This window comes from Durio zibethinus, chromosome 24 (assembly GCF_047325235.1).
Source record: "Durio zibethinus cultivar Kanyao isolate XHJ-2024 chromosome 24, ASM4732523v1, whole genome shotgun sequence".
NCBI classification, from domain to species: domain Eukaryota; kingdom Viridiplantae; phylum Streptophyta; class Magnoliopsida; order Malvales; family Malvaceae; genus Durio; species Durio zibethinus.
Window position 1 is genome coordinate 20,701,939 of NC_143185.1, and position 15,538 is coordinate 20,717,476.

Here is a 15,538-nt window from a genome sequence, read left to right on the forward strand (position 1 = left end):
AATCTTGCTGCTATTTGTCCCATCCTGATAAAGTAAAAGACACATACCCCCAGCCTGTCTTATCACTATACTTCAATTAAAGGTATCCCCTTACTCTTTCGTACCCAGATGAATTCACTACACCAATTAAAGGCTGCCAAGTCTGCCTATTAAAATCATAAGTAAAGAATAAATGACTTTTATCTAGTTTCCAAGAAAATCAATCACCTATATATTGCATCCTGAGGCCATGTGTCCTGTCAATTCCCAATTACTCCATCTTCTTTGGCCAAAGTCAAAAGCTTATAAATACTTTGTAATTAATTTTATTTTAAAAAATAACCATACTTTTTTCTACTTTATATTATATGGAGTTTAATAAATGCTTAAATTAAATGTAATAAAATAATTTATATTCGAATAAATATTTATCTGTAATGATATATATGTTTGGATTTTTTTTAAACGAAGATAAATTTAATTTTTTTTAAGTTAGATACACATTAGAGTTAGATTACATCATTTATATCTTATTTGAGAATATATAAAAATTAATTTTTATTTATTTAATTTTATATTTATATATAATACATTAATAAAATTATTATTTAATATTTTAATTTAAAATTAATTTAATACAAATATTATATTTATATATAATTAAATTTTAGTTTACATTAAAATATTATATAAATATTATATTAAATTAATTTAAACCGAATCCATTATTATTTATAAATATATAGATAAAAAAAATAACATTTTGATATTAAAATCATATGTAACGTAAAAGAGTCACTCAAGCAAAAACTTGTCTTCTTGCCGTCCTTTTTAAGTAAATTCATTCTCATTCAATAGTGATCCATGTTTTTATTATTAAAAAGTAAGTTGATGTGTTTTAAGAGCATGATTAGGTGATATGTACACTAAAGGGCATACATAATTGAATTCTCATCTCATTTATTCGGTTCCATAGGAATTTTCATGAAAATTTGACGTGGTTCAATTATTATCACAAATTCAGATTGAAATCATGAAATTAATGATAGAGTGTTAATTACTTCGAAAAAAATTACAAAAAAAAGAAAAAGAAACAAAAAAATGAATCAATGATAGTTAGCAGTAACAACAGCAGCTGGAAACTCGGCGACTGTCCTCATTCTGATATTTCTCAGCCAATATTGTTAATTAAAGGGGAAATTAGTAGGAAATAAATTGGAAAATTCGGGAAATTAATGAAGGATTGATTTTTATTTATTCATACTCAAAGATGCATCAAATACAGTAATATTTATAGAATACAATAAATACTTTGACCCTGAAAACATCTATAAAAGGTAAAAGATATATATATATATATATATATATATATTGGGCCCCATTTTATTTTGAGAATTAGCCGGTGAAGATAATCAAGCTTTTATAAGGGAAATAATCACATTGACAAACTCAGTCTTCTCCTTGGACATGCGATCAGCAACGATTTCTCTGTACCTCCGGAACACCTCATCAATGATTGCTTCACCAAAGTGGCTGGCAAGCAATGGCTCAGCCACGGCTCTCATGCACTTTGCAACATTGTACCCACCATCCTTGAATGCATCAGACAAGTCAACTTCATTCTGATATGCATTCCAATTCACTGCCGTAACCTCCAAGCGATCTATGGTGAAGGACCCTTCCTTCAGAACCTCTGATTTAACCTCAGCTGGAGATGGTGTGTACTGAGGAATGTTGAAGGAGTTCAGTTTCTCTTCTTCTATGAGTCCCTGCATTTGTTCATGATTAATTTCATTGTTTGTACTTTATGCAAATTAAACCTTTAACCACAGTAGTTAATCTTTTCTTTAGGAAAATAACAGCTTTTTGCCATTTTTATGAACTTTTCTTGGTTCATATGGGCCAGTGAGCTCTCACTGCTCGAAAATGACACATAAATCGGCCAAAATTAAGCACAGGAATCTGACATGACTCAAAATCGATAGATAATGTGTATTTATATCAAGGAAAATGATTATCCCTGCATGTAATTTATGTACCTCAAAGACCATTTCATTGAGAGCCATGGCCAAAAGCTCCCAAATGTAACAACACTCTTTGCTTGCAGGATCATCACTTCTTCTCCCTAAAAATGTCAAAACCATATGCCCTCCAGCCACTAGTTCCTCTGATCTACACTTCAAAAACAATGAAAAATCTTGCTGGAATTGCTCATAATATGCTCTCAGCACGTCTGGGGGACTTGTAGTAGCCATGTAAATGTTCCCTTTATTACTTTCCAGCCCTTCGGGAACCTGAATGGAAATATAATTCACTCATAAAGTACTGGTACTGTATTTTACATGAATATAATTTCCAAAACATTAGCTGATACTAAACCTGAGAGAGCCACTGAAGACTATAGGAAGAGTGTATGAAATGCAGACTCTTGTTTCTGAAAAGCCTGCCATAGAAAGAACCAGGCACTCCAGTGAAAAAACATGGTCCACTGCCAGCAAAAAGTTGTTTCTTCAGTTTGTTTTGGAAGCTGGGCAAGGATTTGAAAATCGTGTTGAAGTCATTCCCCGGAAGGTCATTCAAGAACACTTGATACTCGGGTGATTTTTGGCCTATCTTTTGGCGAATGCTATCCACCACTTTGATAAGTTCAGATATCACGAACAAAGTGTTTGGTCCTGAAGAACAACCCAAATCTGCAATGGCTATGGCTGCAGGGTAGGTGCTGCAATAAAGCTTAGTTATGGCTTCCTCTGTGATTGGCTTTGTCATGGATATCACCTTTTGCTGTCCAAATTAGTTCAAGTCAAAACAAAAAATCTTCAGTATATGAAACTTATTGACAAATTATTTTCTGATATTTTCCAATTAAGGGAGAGTTAATCAATTACCTGAACTAAAGAGTTGTTCGCATAACTGGTTTCTCCAACTCCTCCTTTCATATGAAGCACTTGAACTACTTCCATCTCGACCTCTATCTCTCCCTCTCTTACTAGCTATCAAGCTGGAATAATGGCTAACTTGTGTGCTCAATGAGACGCTGCATCTCCTATTTATAGGTGTTATTTGCCTCTCGGGTACTCGGGTGTTGTTCAGGGTTTATTGTATTTAACACTATTATTTTATTCCTTTTTTTGGATCATCCATTTCAACCAATCAAAAGAAGATCCTTTTCTTGTAACAATTATTCCTATCTACAAGGCCATACAGGATAAAAATAAAGGTGTAGTTGGTGAAATTTTTTATTAGAAATAAGTAAACCAAAATTTTGATAAAAAAATATGAACTAGATACATGATAGAATTTATTATGAAAATTAATAATATGTAAAAAAATATATTTAAAAAATTATTAAAATTTAAATATTATAGGTAAAAATATTGTTAATGTTTTTATTAAAAAAATATATTTAATAAATATATCAAAATTTATTAAATTTTTTTAAAATTTTATATATTTAATATATGTGATGAGATTTTTTAATTTATCAATTTTAATTTTAATTTTAATTTTTATTTATTCATTTTTAATAAAAAATTTCATAAACTTCATCTATAAAAATTTCATATAAGATTTCCGTCACTATAAAAACCTATAAACAACAACCACAACTTTGTCCTAACCACCAAAGCATTTTTACTAACGTTGTAGTATTGCTAGAGAATTATAAACCAAAGTCCAACATATCAAGATTACATGTCCCATCCTAACGAGCTCATTGGCTCGCGCATTGTTCATTTTATCTTTTTGGGTTTTCCAATTAATATTGGCACGTTTTTCTTCACTTCACATTATAAAGTTGGCTATATCCCCATCTTTTTTCTTTCTTTAAGTGAAGAAAGGGAGGTCTTCTCCATCCCTCACGTTAGGAGATATTAGAATTTATATTTAATATATTATTGGTGTATATATTTTATATATTAATAAAATAGATTAGATAATAATATTTTATTAATTAATAAATTTTTTTTAAAAATTAATTTTTATATATTTATTTTAAAAATTAATATTTATTTATTAATAAATTATTATTATTTAATTTATTGATAATATATAAAATTATATACTATTAATGTATTAAATATAAACTCGAGATATTATAGTTTCTATCATACGTTACTACTAAAAGATTTTTCCTATGCATAATCTTGTGCCACCTGCAATTACTGACCAAAAGCAACTTATTAATCTATAATTAATTAAGGTAGAAAGATTCCGATAATATAAGGTTATTGTGAAGTGGGCCAACCCTTATGGTTGTTAACACAGACTTTTCCTCCAGCTTGTAACAATTATTAATTTTTTGAATTTTCCCATGCAGCATTCCTTGAAGTTTGTTGAAAGTTGTTGAGGTGAGATATGATAATTTGTACGTATATCATATAAAATATTAAAATTTTTATATTTATATTTAATTTTATATAAAAATTATATATTATAATTTATATTAATATAAAAATATAAAATATATTTTTTTATTTTATTAAATTTATATATAATTATTATTATAATTTTAAGTTATGTCATTTTTATATTTTATTTTTATATTATATTCAAATCGAATTATTATATCATATTTTAAATTATCAAATTTAGTTAAAATTAATTTTTTATTTTTTTATAATTGCTTTATTTTCTTGTTTATTTTAAATTATTAAATCTTGTTTATTTAATAATATATATATATATATATGCATCATATTAATGAGATCATGCAAGTGCCGTATCTAGTTTTGCATAATGAAAATAATGCATGCCTACGTAAGTGACGTCCCCAGTTTTGCATATGGTTATCTGCTTGCGATCGCTATGATGTAATCTCTATTATTAGGTTGCTATTAATTAGATATATAGTTTGGATTTGTTTACTATTAAAAAAATTATAATGGACAAGAGAGACCAAGCTCAAATCATTTGACAATTTCAAAATTTTATTGATTTTATAAGCCATTCTTAACACATAGGCTGCTGTGGCTATAGACCTGATGATAAAGAGTGCTAACTCAACTCGAGAAAGGATCTTCTCCTCCGATGAAAAATAGTGAAGATCTCTAGCTTTCACCGTAGAATACTTTTAAACAAATTTATTTTGTCACATCATTTTACCTGTTTTATTAATTTTTATCTATTTTTTATTCAATTTATGGTCATTAAAATTTCAATTAGAGAGTACTCCCTGTTCCATTTTTTTGTCTTTTTTTTTTTGGAATGTTTCAAAATTATATATATTTTTTAACATCTATAATTATTATTTTTTATATTTTAAAATTATTTTTTATGATTTTTTATTTTTTTATATTAAAAATTATAAAACTTTAATTTTAATATTAAATATATTAAAATTAAAATTTGTTTCTTAAGCTCTATAAAAATTAATACATCTCAAATATTTTAAGATGAAGAGAGTAATTTTCATATACATAAATCGCTTTAAAATAAAACAGTGAACATTTTCATTACTTTTAATCATGAAAACATTTTTTCAATATCGTACTTCTTGGGTTTATGTAATGATGACGTAATTAAAAAAAAACGTATTATGTAATAATCTTTAAATAATTTGAACGCAAGCATACTTGGTTGCGATGATCGGGGCTAATTTGTCCGGTGTGGGACTTGCAAACAGCATTTTTTTATTAATTATCGAGAGAGGCACCTGGGACGTGCGAATAGATTGTTAACGTGAAACACGAAAATACGAAAACGATATTAATTAAGATTACAAAAATAATATAATTTAAAATTAAAAAAATTATATATAAATTTAATAAAATTAAAAAATTATATTTTATAATTTTATATTAATATAATTTTTAATTTTAATTTTTATATAAAATATAATATAAATATAATATTTTATATAATATTTAACAAACCTAAATGAACCAGAAACCACTTCAACATAATGGTTGGTGGGATAAGAAGCGACGTCTTTTTAAATTTTAGATTTGGACGGTTGAACCTTACGCGGTGGAAATCGAAAACCACTTCAATATAATGGTTGGTGGGGATAAGAAGCGATGTCTTGCTAAATTTTAATTTGGACGGTTGAACCTTACGCGGTGGCAATTGAATTACACGATGCTCGGTTAGGCCGAAGATCCTGACTTAACACACGTACGTGTGTGTACATATACATGTATATATATATATATATATATTATATACCCTTAATCATTTTTACAGAAAATAAAAAATAATGTAAATAAATCCTTCTCCATATATATATATATTGCCAAAAATTTTCATATTTTTTATAATTAATAAAAACTTGAATAGTAAAAATACAATGTATATATCATCTTGTATTAAAGACGGAGTAACATCCCACATTTTTATTTTAAAAATATATATAAATTAATATTTTTAAAAATAAAATATATAATCTACATCTTTAATTTTTAAATAATGTATCATTTAATCTAAATTTTAATACTATTAACTTAACATGTTATTTAACAAGTATAATTGTATTATATGCATATATTTTATTAAATAAAAGTATTAAGATTTTGTAAAAACTTTATTTGGATGTCGTATCACAAATAATAATTAAACAATCTTAGATAATTTTTATGATTCAAGTAAAATATATAATTTTTAATTTATATTGAAAATAAATGTTGATAATATGTGTAATGAATATATAATTTGATAATATTTGTCAAATATCATAATATATAAAAAATGATATAGTTAATGAGATTAAAATTTAGATTAACATTATATATAATTTAAAATTTTAATGTACAAATTATAAATTTTATTTTTTAGATATTAATTTATAAATATTTTATAAAATTCAAATACTAATTGTTAAGCTGAACAAAAAATTAAAAAAAAAAAAGAAAAAGAAAAACAATGCCCTATTTACCGACCACTTATCTCCATTGTTATGGACAAAACCCATCTGTTCTACCGAAATCTGTGGAGGAGATTAATACCTTAAATTATAATAGTACAAAACCAAATAATTTACATGGCTTGAATTGTATAGACATAGATCTTTCGAACCCATCATCTTTTGGCATTGCTGCGGTTGTGGCTCAAATGTCTTGGTGCCTCAATCAAACCAGCGCATGATTCCCACATGTTTCACAAGTTGTGTTATGGACATTTAGTACCCATTAGAGCTGTCGTCGGTGGCCAACATGCACCACGTGAACCATGGCTTTCATCTTGGAATTAGAATATCTAATGTACCAAGAACCAATGTGTTAAACAATTTGTTATTTGGCTTCGGCTTATCAACATTTAAACAACAACTAAAACGATAGAATTTTAGGTTATTATTGACTTAAATGGAACTTTAAAATCACATTCGGTTGCCATCAAGAAAATTGATGCCGTATTCAAACCAAAATTTTGTTTGAAAGTTGTTATCTTCTGATTCTTACCAATTTTGATTTTTGGTTTCCAGTTCATCGGTGACTAGATTGTTTGCGTGCATAGGATATACAGCTGATCCTTTCCAAGGAGTTTGATTCTTGGCTTGTCAAGTGTAATTGCAGCAGATGGTGCGAGCTGGTGGGCTGCAAGGAGAACAAATATAAGCAAGTCGATCCAAATATGAACAAGAACATAGAACTCATGGTCAAATATGCTAAAAAAAAATGCAAATCCAAGTAAGAATCCAAGAATCTGGGAATGTGGTTGTCGTAACGGTTTTGAAGCCACTTGACGAATTTGAAAACGAAAATAAAAGAACGAAAAACGGAGTTGCCATTGATCACCTATTAAAATTTATCATTTTAATAAGATTTTAACATTAATTAAAATTTATTTAAAATATAATTTTATAGTCTACGAAACAATCTGGATTCAGGAGTCAATTACGCGTAGAGAAGTATTAACACCCCCACAACACGCGTTTAAAAACGATACCACTTAATTATGTTTATCCATTGATTTTAATAAAAACAGTCTTATTTTTTGTGTTTGAAAAATAATTCCTTGATTTATTTTTTTTATTCATTGCATTTTTTATTTTTCCTTTAATTTTATTTAATATTTATTATTCAAGTTTAATTCTAGAAAAATAAATTAGAACCTTTTTATTGAAATAATTCTTAAAATGTTTCAGTACGTTGGTAACATTAGAAAAAATTTTTCTCACCCAGAGATTTCTTAGACATCGCTTTTTGGAATACCTTAGAATCTCATCTTAGGAGATTCGAATTTACTTTTCATAAAAATTATGTCATGCATGCAATGCAAATGCTAACATATTGATGCACACATTTTATTTTTACTCTTTGGAAATATTATGAATTTTTATTAATTTTTTCGTTTAAAAAAATGAAGAAAAGAGAAATTTTTATTATATTGAAGATTTTCTTTAAATGTTCCAATACAGTGGTAATATTTAAAAAATATCTTCTCACCTAGAGAGTTCTTAAAGCATCTCTACTCGAAATACTTTTAGAATCCTATCATTGAATAAATTTTCCCTTTTTTTCTCATTTTTTATTACTTATTCTTAATTTATTAATTAATTTTATTTTTTTATTGTTAAAGAAAATAAATTTTTTATTGTATTGAAAACTTTTTATAAATACTCCAATACATTGGTAATATTAAAAAAAATATTCTCACCTAGAGATTTCGTAGGTATCACTACTTGGAGTACCTTTGAATCTCATCATCGGATAAAAATTTTCTTTTCTTACAATTTTTATTAATTTTGTATTATTATTAAGTTTATTTTTTATTTTATTTTTTATTTTTAGAGTTAGTTTTTAAATTTTAACAAAATTATAAAAATTTTAACTACATATTTCATCATTTAATCTAACAAATATAATTATTTTAATATGCACAAATATTAAAAAATAAAAAAAAATAAAAATTTTTTTTTACCGGTCAATGCTGTGTCCAGTCTGGTCCAACGACTTGGTTCAGTCTGGGTGACTCGATGGTTCGACGCAGTTTGGTTCTGTTCGACCCGATTTATCTGGATCGATCAAGGTCAAATGATGAGTCAGGTTGTCGGGTAGGGTCGACGGGTTGACGCACGAATCTTAGGATTAAAACGACGTCGTTTCGATCGTTTAATGAAATGTCATTTTGGCTTTCAACTTTCTATAAAAACTTAAAATTTTTTTCTCCCATTTTCTCTTCTCCCCTTTCTCTCTATACTTTCAAAGCTTCTCTTTCTACCCTGTCAGCCAGTCACCATTGACCGCCGTTGGAGGTTGATTGTCGATCGTCGATCGTCATACACGACTATCGAAAATTTAAAAAAAGCCTAAAATATTCCCATCGATTTTTTGAACACAGATATAGCCTTCTTTTCACTAAAAAGGGTTCTGATTCCTTATATCTACCTTCAAACTTTCGGTCAAACTTTTTTTTTTGTATTTTGACCCCTTTCTTTTTTACTGACTTTGCTTTTTTTTTGTAGGTGATCTCGATGTTGAGTCCCCCCGTTCCAGGGGACTATCGTAACGGTTTTGGGACCGTCAGACATAAAAGATGATGTTTTAAAATCGAGAAAAATAAATAAAAAAGTGAGAGTCGCCACCAATCTTTGTTAGGGTGTGATTAGCCACCCAAAAGTTTATCCTTTTAATAAAACTATAAAAATGGGTTTAAAGTTTATCGAAAAGATAAATTTTGGTCTACGAAAAATCAGGTTGAGTCCGAGAGTCAGTTACGTATGGGGAAGGATTAGCACCCCCACAACGCCAATAAATTGGTACCATTCAACTATGCGCTATTTTCAATGTTGGATAAAAATGATTTTAATTTAAAATTTAACACTAATTCCCTTCACTTAAAAAAAATAAAATTTTGCTAAAATATTTATTTAGAACTATTAAGAAAATCTTTAAGTTAAAGAATTATCTTAAAATTCTTCATCGTCTAGGCAGAATTTAAAATAACTCTTTTCGCTTAAGATTTAACACAACAATCCTTAAAATGAAATAGCACTTTTTATAGAAAATTGTTGGTGACTCTTCAACATCTAGGCAGAGTACCAAGAATTATTTTTTTCGAAATATTATTTTTATTTTATTTTGTAATATCATAATTTTTTTTAAAAGTAGTATAAATAAAAATTAAAGACAGAATAGTACAAATAAATACTAATAATAACATGCTAATGTGTGTATATTAATGAATGTTATGTAAAATGAAATGTAATTTAAAAGTTAGATTCTTAAGCATAATGAGACCACCCTAACTCTCCAACATCTAGACAGAGTTTAGATACGACTGTTTATATTTAAGATCCCAATTTACTATTATACTTTTTATTTATTAATCTTATTGTTGATGTAAATTAAGAAATCGTGTGAAAAGACTTAACGAAGTAAAATTTCCTAAAGACCCCATCATCTAGGCGGCATTCGGGAACAAATTGCTTCAAATAGAATTTTCACACGTGTCCTTAGGATTTTTAGGAGTTTGGATTTTAGGAATTTTGGATTTTTAGGGGTTTGGATTTTAGAGATTTTGGATTTTTACGGGTTTTAAAAACTTAGGATTTTGAAAATTAAAAATTAGTGTTTAAGGTTTAGGTAAAACGCGAACATCTCTAAAAATCTCCATCATCTAGGCGAACTTTCGGAGTAGGTTCAATTTTTTATAATTTTTTAAAACTAATTAAAAATTTCTTATATTTTTTTTTTATGAAAATTTATTCATAATTCCCTAACATCTAGGCAAAATTATTTCTTTAGAAAAATATTTTTATTCCCTCTAATATCTAGGCAGGAAAAATAATAAAAATTATTTTTTTGAGCATTTTAATATATTTTTAATTATTATTTGTTTTCAATTTTATTACTATTAAAATAATTAAACATTTATTCTAACAAATTTATAAATTTATCATGCATAAATATAAAAAATATATTTAAAATAACAAAAATAATAATATATAAAAAAATTTTGAAAATTCAAAAAAAAAATTTTTTTTACCTGAATCGGACCGGTCAACGATTCGGTCAACGATTCGGTCAACGTTGGTCTGGACCGATCTGACCGATTCTGCGGTTCGATCGATGGTTCGGGCGGTCCAGTGGTTCGGACCGGCTCAGATCGGTTCACTGGTTGGCTGAAGCGGGTTGGTGGGTTGGTTTGTGTGGATCTCGGATCAGATCCGGATCCACTCACGGATCCTTTTTGATTAAAACGACGTCGTTTTGGGTCTTTCCTTAAACGACGTCGTTTTGAATTTTTGCTTGACTATATATAGTTGAAGGTTTTTTTTTTTTGTTCATTCGATTTCTGTTTCAAAATAAAAAAAAAAGAGAGGGAGAGAGAGCTATGGGGAAGAGGTTCGGCAGCCCTCTGTTCGGTCGCCGGACCACCGCGTCGGCTGTCACCTGGGTCGTCCCCGACAGTGGTCGTTGATGATCGAAAAAATGCCAAAATACTTTCGGAAGTGCTCTTCAACGCGCTTTTCTAAGATTTGACCTCATTTTGTCGAAAACAGCCCCGATCGGCGTAGATCGGGGCTCAAAGTTTTTGTTTTCAATTTTTTTGTTTGTTTTGTTGAAGCAAGATTGATCTGTTTTTTTTTTTACTTTTACAGGTAGCTTCAGCGCTAGGTTCCTCCCTGCGGGGAGGACTGTGTTTGTACCTTTTTTGTTTCTATTTTTCTTTTCTTTTTATTGTTGTGGTTTCTGTTTGGTTTTTTGATGGGTAGGAGGTTTCGATTTTGGGTATTCAAAAGCTTGTTCAAAGGAGGGGGGCTGTGTGTCTGAAAAAGCTTTCGAAAAGGGAGGTTCCAGAGATCTGTTGAAGGAAATTTCCAGAAAGAGGTTGAATGGGGATTCCAGAGGGAGATTGAAGGGGATTCCGAGAGCTGTTGAAGGGGATTCCAGCCAGCCTCCAGAAAGGGGGTCTGCGAAAGAGGTTGAAGGGGATTCGAGCCAACTTCTTTTTTCAGAGCTTGAAGGAAAAATGGCTGGAGATTTTTAAAGGCTTCAATTAAGGGGATCTAGGTGGTTGTAGGGTAGTTAGTTGGTGGTCGTAGGGTGACTGGTCGGGAGGCTGATCGGGTAGTTGGTCGAGGGTTGGTTGGGGTTGGTTCGGCGCCATACCAACCTCTTGATTTCTGTCTTATTTCTCTTTTTTAATTTTTAATTAATATATATTTTATTATTATTGTTATTATTATTATTAGTATTAATATATTTAAAATGGAAATAGTAGACCCGGATAAAACTGATATTTACGGCTGCCCCTTTTTGCACATTACTGAGAATCAGAAATAGGGCAAAGACAAAGACAACGATTTTGTCCGAAAATAAATCATGATCTTTTATTTTTTATTTATTTATTATTTAAAAAAAACAAAATGATTAGGATGACGTCGCAAGTCGAAAAATAATGAATTGATCGAGATAACATCGCGAATCGATTTTATGCCCAGAGGTCTTACAAATCATGCCCGGAGGTCTTACAGAATTGATTAAGATAACACCACAAGTCAAAAATAAAAAATCGATCGGGATAACACCGCAAATCAAAATTATACACGGAGGTCTTAGAAATTATGCCCGGAGGTCTTATAGAATTGACTAGGATAACACCGCAAGTTAAAATTATAGAATTGATCGGGATAGCACCGTGGATCAAATTTATGCCCGAAGGTTTTACAGAATTGATTGAAATAACACCACAAGTCGAAAGATAAAGAATCGATCGGGATAATACCGCGAATCGAATTTATGCCAGGAGGTCTTAGAAATCATGCTCGGAGGTTTTACAGAATCATGCCCGGAGGTCTTAAAAATCATGTCTGGAGGTCTTACAGAATTGACTGTGATAACACCGTAAGTCAAAATTATAGAATTGATCAGAATAATATCGCGAATCAATTTTATGCCCGGAGATCTTACAGAATTGATTGAAATAACACCACAAGTCGAAAGATAAAGAATCGATCGGGATGACACCGCGAATCAAATTTATGTCCGAAGGTCTTACAGAATCATACCCGGAGGTCTTACAAAATTGATTGGAATAACACCACAAGTCGAAAGATAAAGAATCGATCGGGATAACATCGCGAATCGAATTGATGCCTGAAGGTCTTAGAAATCATGCCCGGAGGTCTTACAAAATTGACTGGGATAACACCATAAGTCAAAATTATAAAAAATTGATCGGGATAACACCGCGAATCAATTTTATACCCGGAGGTCTTACAAATCATGTCCGGAGGTTTTACAGAATTGACTGGGACAACACCGCAAGTCAAAAAATAAAGAATTGATCGGGATAACACCGTAAATCAAATTTATGCTCGAAAGTCTTAGAAATCATGCCCGAAGGTCTTACAAAATTGACTGGAGGTCTTAAAAATCATGCCCGGAGGTCGTATAGAATTGACTGGGATAACATCGCAAGTCAAAAAATAAAGAATTGATCGGGATAACAGCGCGAATCAAATTTATGCTCGGAGGTCTTAAAATTCTCAAAATCTTTGAATGCTCCTCATAATCAAAGGCAATGAAACTTTAAAATTTAAAAATCTTTTAATTTTGAAAGTCGTGCATAAAGGCTTCTAGAGATTATGCCCAAAGGTCTTACAAATCTAAAAATCTTTGAATGCTCCTCATAATCAAAGGCAATGAAACTTTAAAATTTAAAAATCTTTTAAAACATGGCTTTCACCTTATCAGAGATTTTTTAGACTCTAAAGGTCTTTTCTGAGGAAGGTTCCCTCTAAACAAAGGCTTTAAAATCTTGATTGAAATTGGTTCCTCTTAAACAGAGGCTTTAAAATTTTGATTGAGAACGATTTCTCTTAAACAGAGACTTTAAAATTTTAAAAACATGCCTTTTTTTATTTTTTAATATTTACAAAGTTGATAAATGCAAACATGACAAATATCTATTCTCATCAAATGATGCTGATGCAAATGTTAATGCCAACGTAAGAATGCAAATGCTTGATACATTTGACTTTTTCACAATGCAAATGACAATGTCTTTTTCATGTAGATGCCCCTACAAATACCTTTTCTTAAGATGCATATGCCATGATGCAAATGCAAATTCTTCTTATGGTGTGAATGCAAATGTCTTATACAAGTGATGCAAATACGAATGTCTTTCTTGTGATGCAGATACCATGATGCAAATGCAAAAACTCTTCTTGCTCCACTTTTTTTTGTGAAAAATTTTTGTTTTTGTTTTTTTTTTGAAAAATTTTGTTTAAATTTTCATTGTTTTACTTTCACCCAAAAAAAAATGATCTCAGTATTATATGCAAAATGCTCAAATAATCTTAAAAATTTTCAAAAGTGATCAAAAATTACCCCACATAAAGTATCTTTACAATTGAATGAAAAAAATTTAAAACTCAAGACTTTTGAATCTCTTGAAAATTAATAATTACTATTTGGAAAGCTTATGGATGGGGGTAAATTGACAATTCAATTCCTTTTACTGGTGGGCATATCTCATGGAAAGCTGGACGAGGGTTGCAAGAATTTCTTTCGGGCTTACAAAAGAGATAAATTTTTAAAACATTTTTTTTATTGAAAACGTGATACTCCAATGTGAGTCAAAACTAGTAATTACTTTTCAAACAAGATTTGAGAAGAAGACAAGGCTATTTTTTTTTTATTTTTAAAAGAAGGTCTTTAATGGGTACTGATCTTTCAAAAGGTTTTGTATCAAGACTTTTTATTTTTGATAGAACCTTGAAACTCTAAAATTCATTTTGAGGCCTCAAAAAATGACTTTAGCTCTAAACTGCCCTTTTGGAGTTTTCACCTTAGAGCTATATTTTTTTTATCAATGAAGAATTCAACAAGTATATACAAATTTAGGGATATTGCTCTTCAATCCATGTATCCATATTTGATCAAAATAGGCTTTTCAGGGTGTGTAATGTAGGCCGAGGTTAAGGGTTCTAAAAAAAATAGATAAATAAGCTCAAATATGTTATTTAGGGTGATTAGGCCAAGGATCCTAATGAGCACTATTTGGCTTTCTTCTTTTACCCCCTTTTTTTAAAAACATTTGGCTTTAGTTTTAGCAACTTTACTCACCCTTTTTTTTTTTCGAATTCTAAGTGAAGCTTCAGATTCTTATCTCTAAGATTTCTTTGTTTTGCCTCAGAAATACTTAACTTTATCTTTGGCTATTCACTTTCTTGAATCTTGAAATTTCAATCGAAGCCTTGTTCACTTTTTACCCCAGACTTTCACCTCCGAAGGGCATGTTAGATGCTTTCAATATCGGATACTTTTTTTAAAGTTAATCTTGAATGTATCCTAATTTTTTTCCTAATGTAGAAAATGATCCTTGGCTAGGGTTTATTTTGGAATAAAAAAAATTTAATAAGCTCAAATGGGTAGCAAATGGATAATTTTTATGTACGAGAAGGATAGAAAAAGATAGCCATTCATCATTTCAAACATGATCACTTGGGTAGAAGAGCAAATCATTGAATATGTCCTTTTTATTTTTTTATCTTCTTTTTTATTTTTTTTATTTTTTTATGCCCCATCTTTTTTTACTCAAGGTTCTAACGACGATTAAGTCGTATAGGATTGATCGCATAGCTCAAAAAGGCTTTTTGGGCTCTAAATTT

The 15,538-nt window shown here is 29.5% G+C and overlaps 1 protein-coding gene across 1 annotated transcript; it reads right to left on the minus strand.

Annotated features, from left to right (window-relative positions):
• Positions 1-1,208: 1,208 nt before the first annotated feature.
• On the minus strand, positions 1,209-3,011 carry LOC111317198 (S-adenosyl-methionine 4-1-methyl-2-pyrrolidinyl-3-oxobutanic acid methyltransferase-like). Its single transcript, XM_022919600.2, has 4 exons — positions 2,868-3,011; positions 2,359-2,763; positions 2,019-2,273; positions 1,209-1,748 (listed from the first exon to the last, which is right to left on the minus strand). The coding sequence occupies exons 1-4, from the start codon at positions 2,940-2,942 to the stop codon at positions 1,392-1,394; spliced, it is 1,092 nt and encodes a 363-aa protein (XP_022775335.2). The 5' UTR covers positions 2,943-3,011; the 3' UTR covers positions 1,209-1,391.
• Positions 3,012-15,538: the final 12,527 nt, after the last annotated feature.

Coding starts and splice junctions, on each gene's coding strand:
- LOC111317198 (XM_022919600.2), bottom strand. CDS start 2,942: ATGGAAGTAGTTCAAGTGCTTCATATGAAAGGAGGAGTTGGAGAAACC. Junction 2,764..2,867: donor CGAACAACTCTTTAGTTCAG/GTAATTGATTAA, acceptor TAATTTGGACAG/CAAAAGGTGATATCCATGAC. Junction 1,749..2,018: donor TCAATGAAATGGTCTTTGAG/GTACATAAATTA, acceptor GAACAAATGCAG/GGACTCATAGAAGAAGAGAA.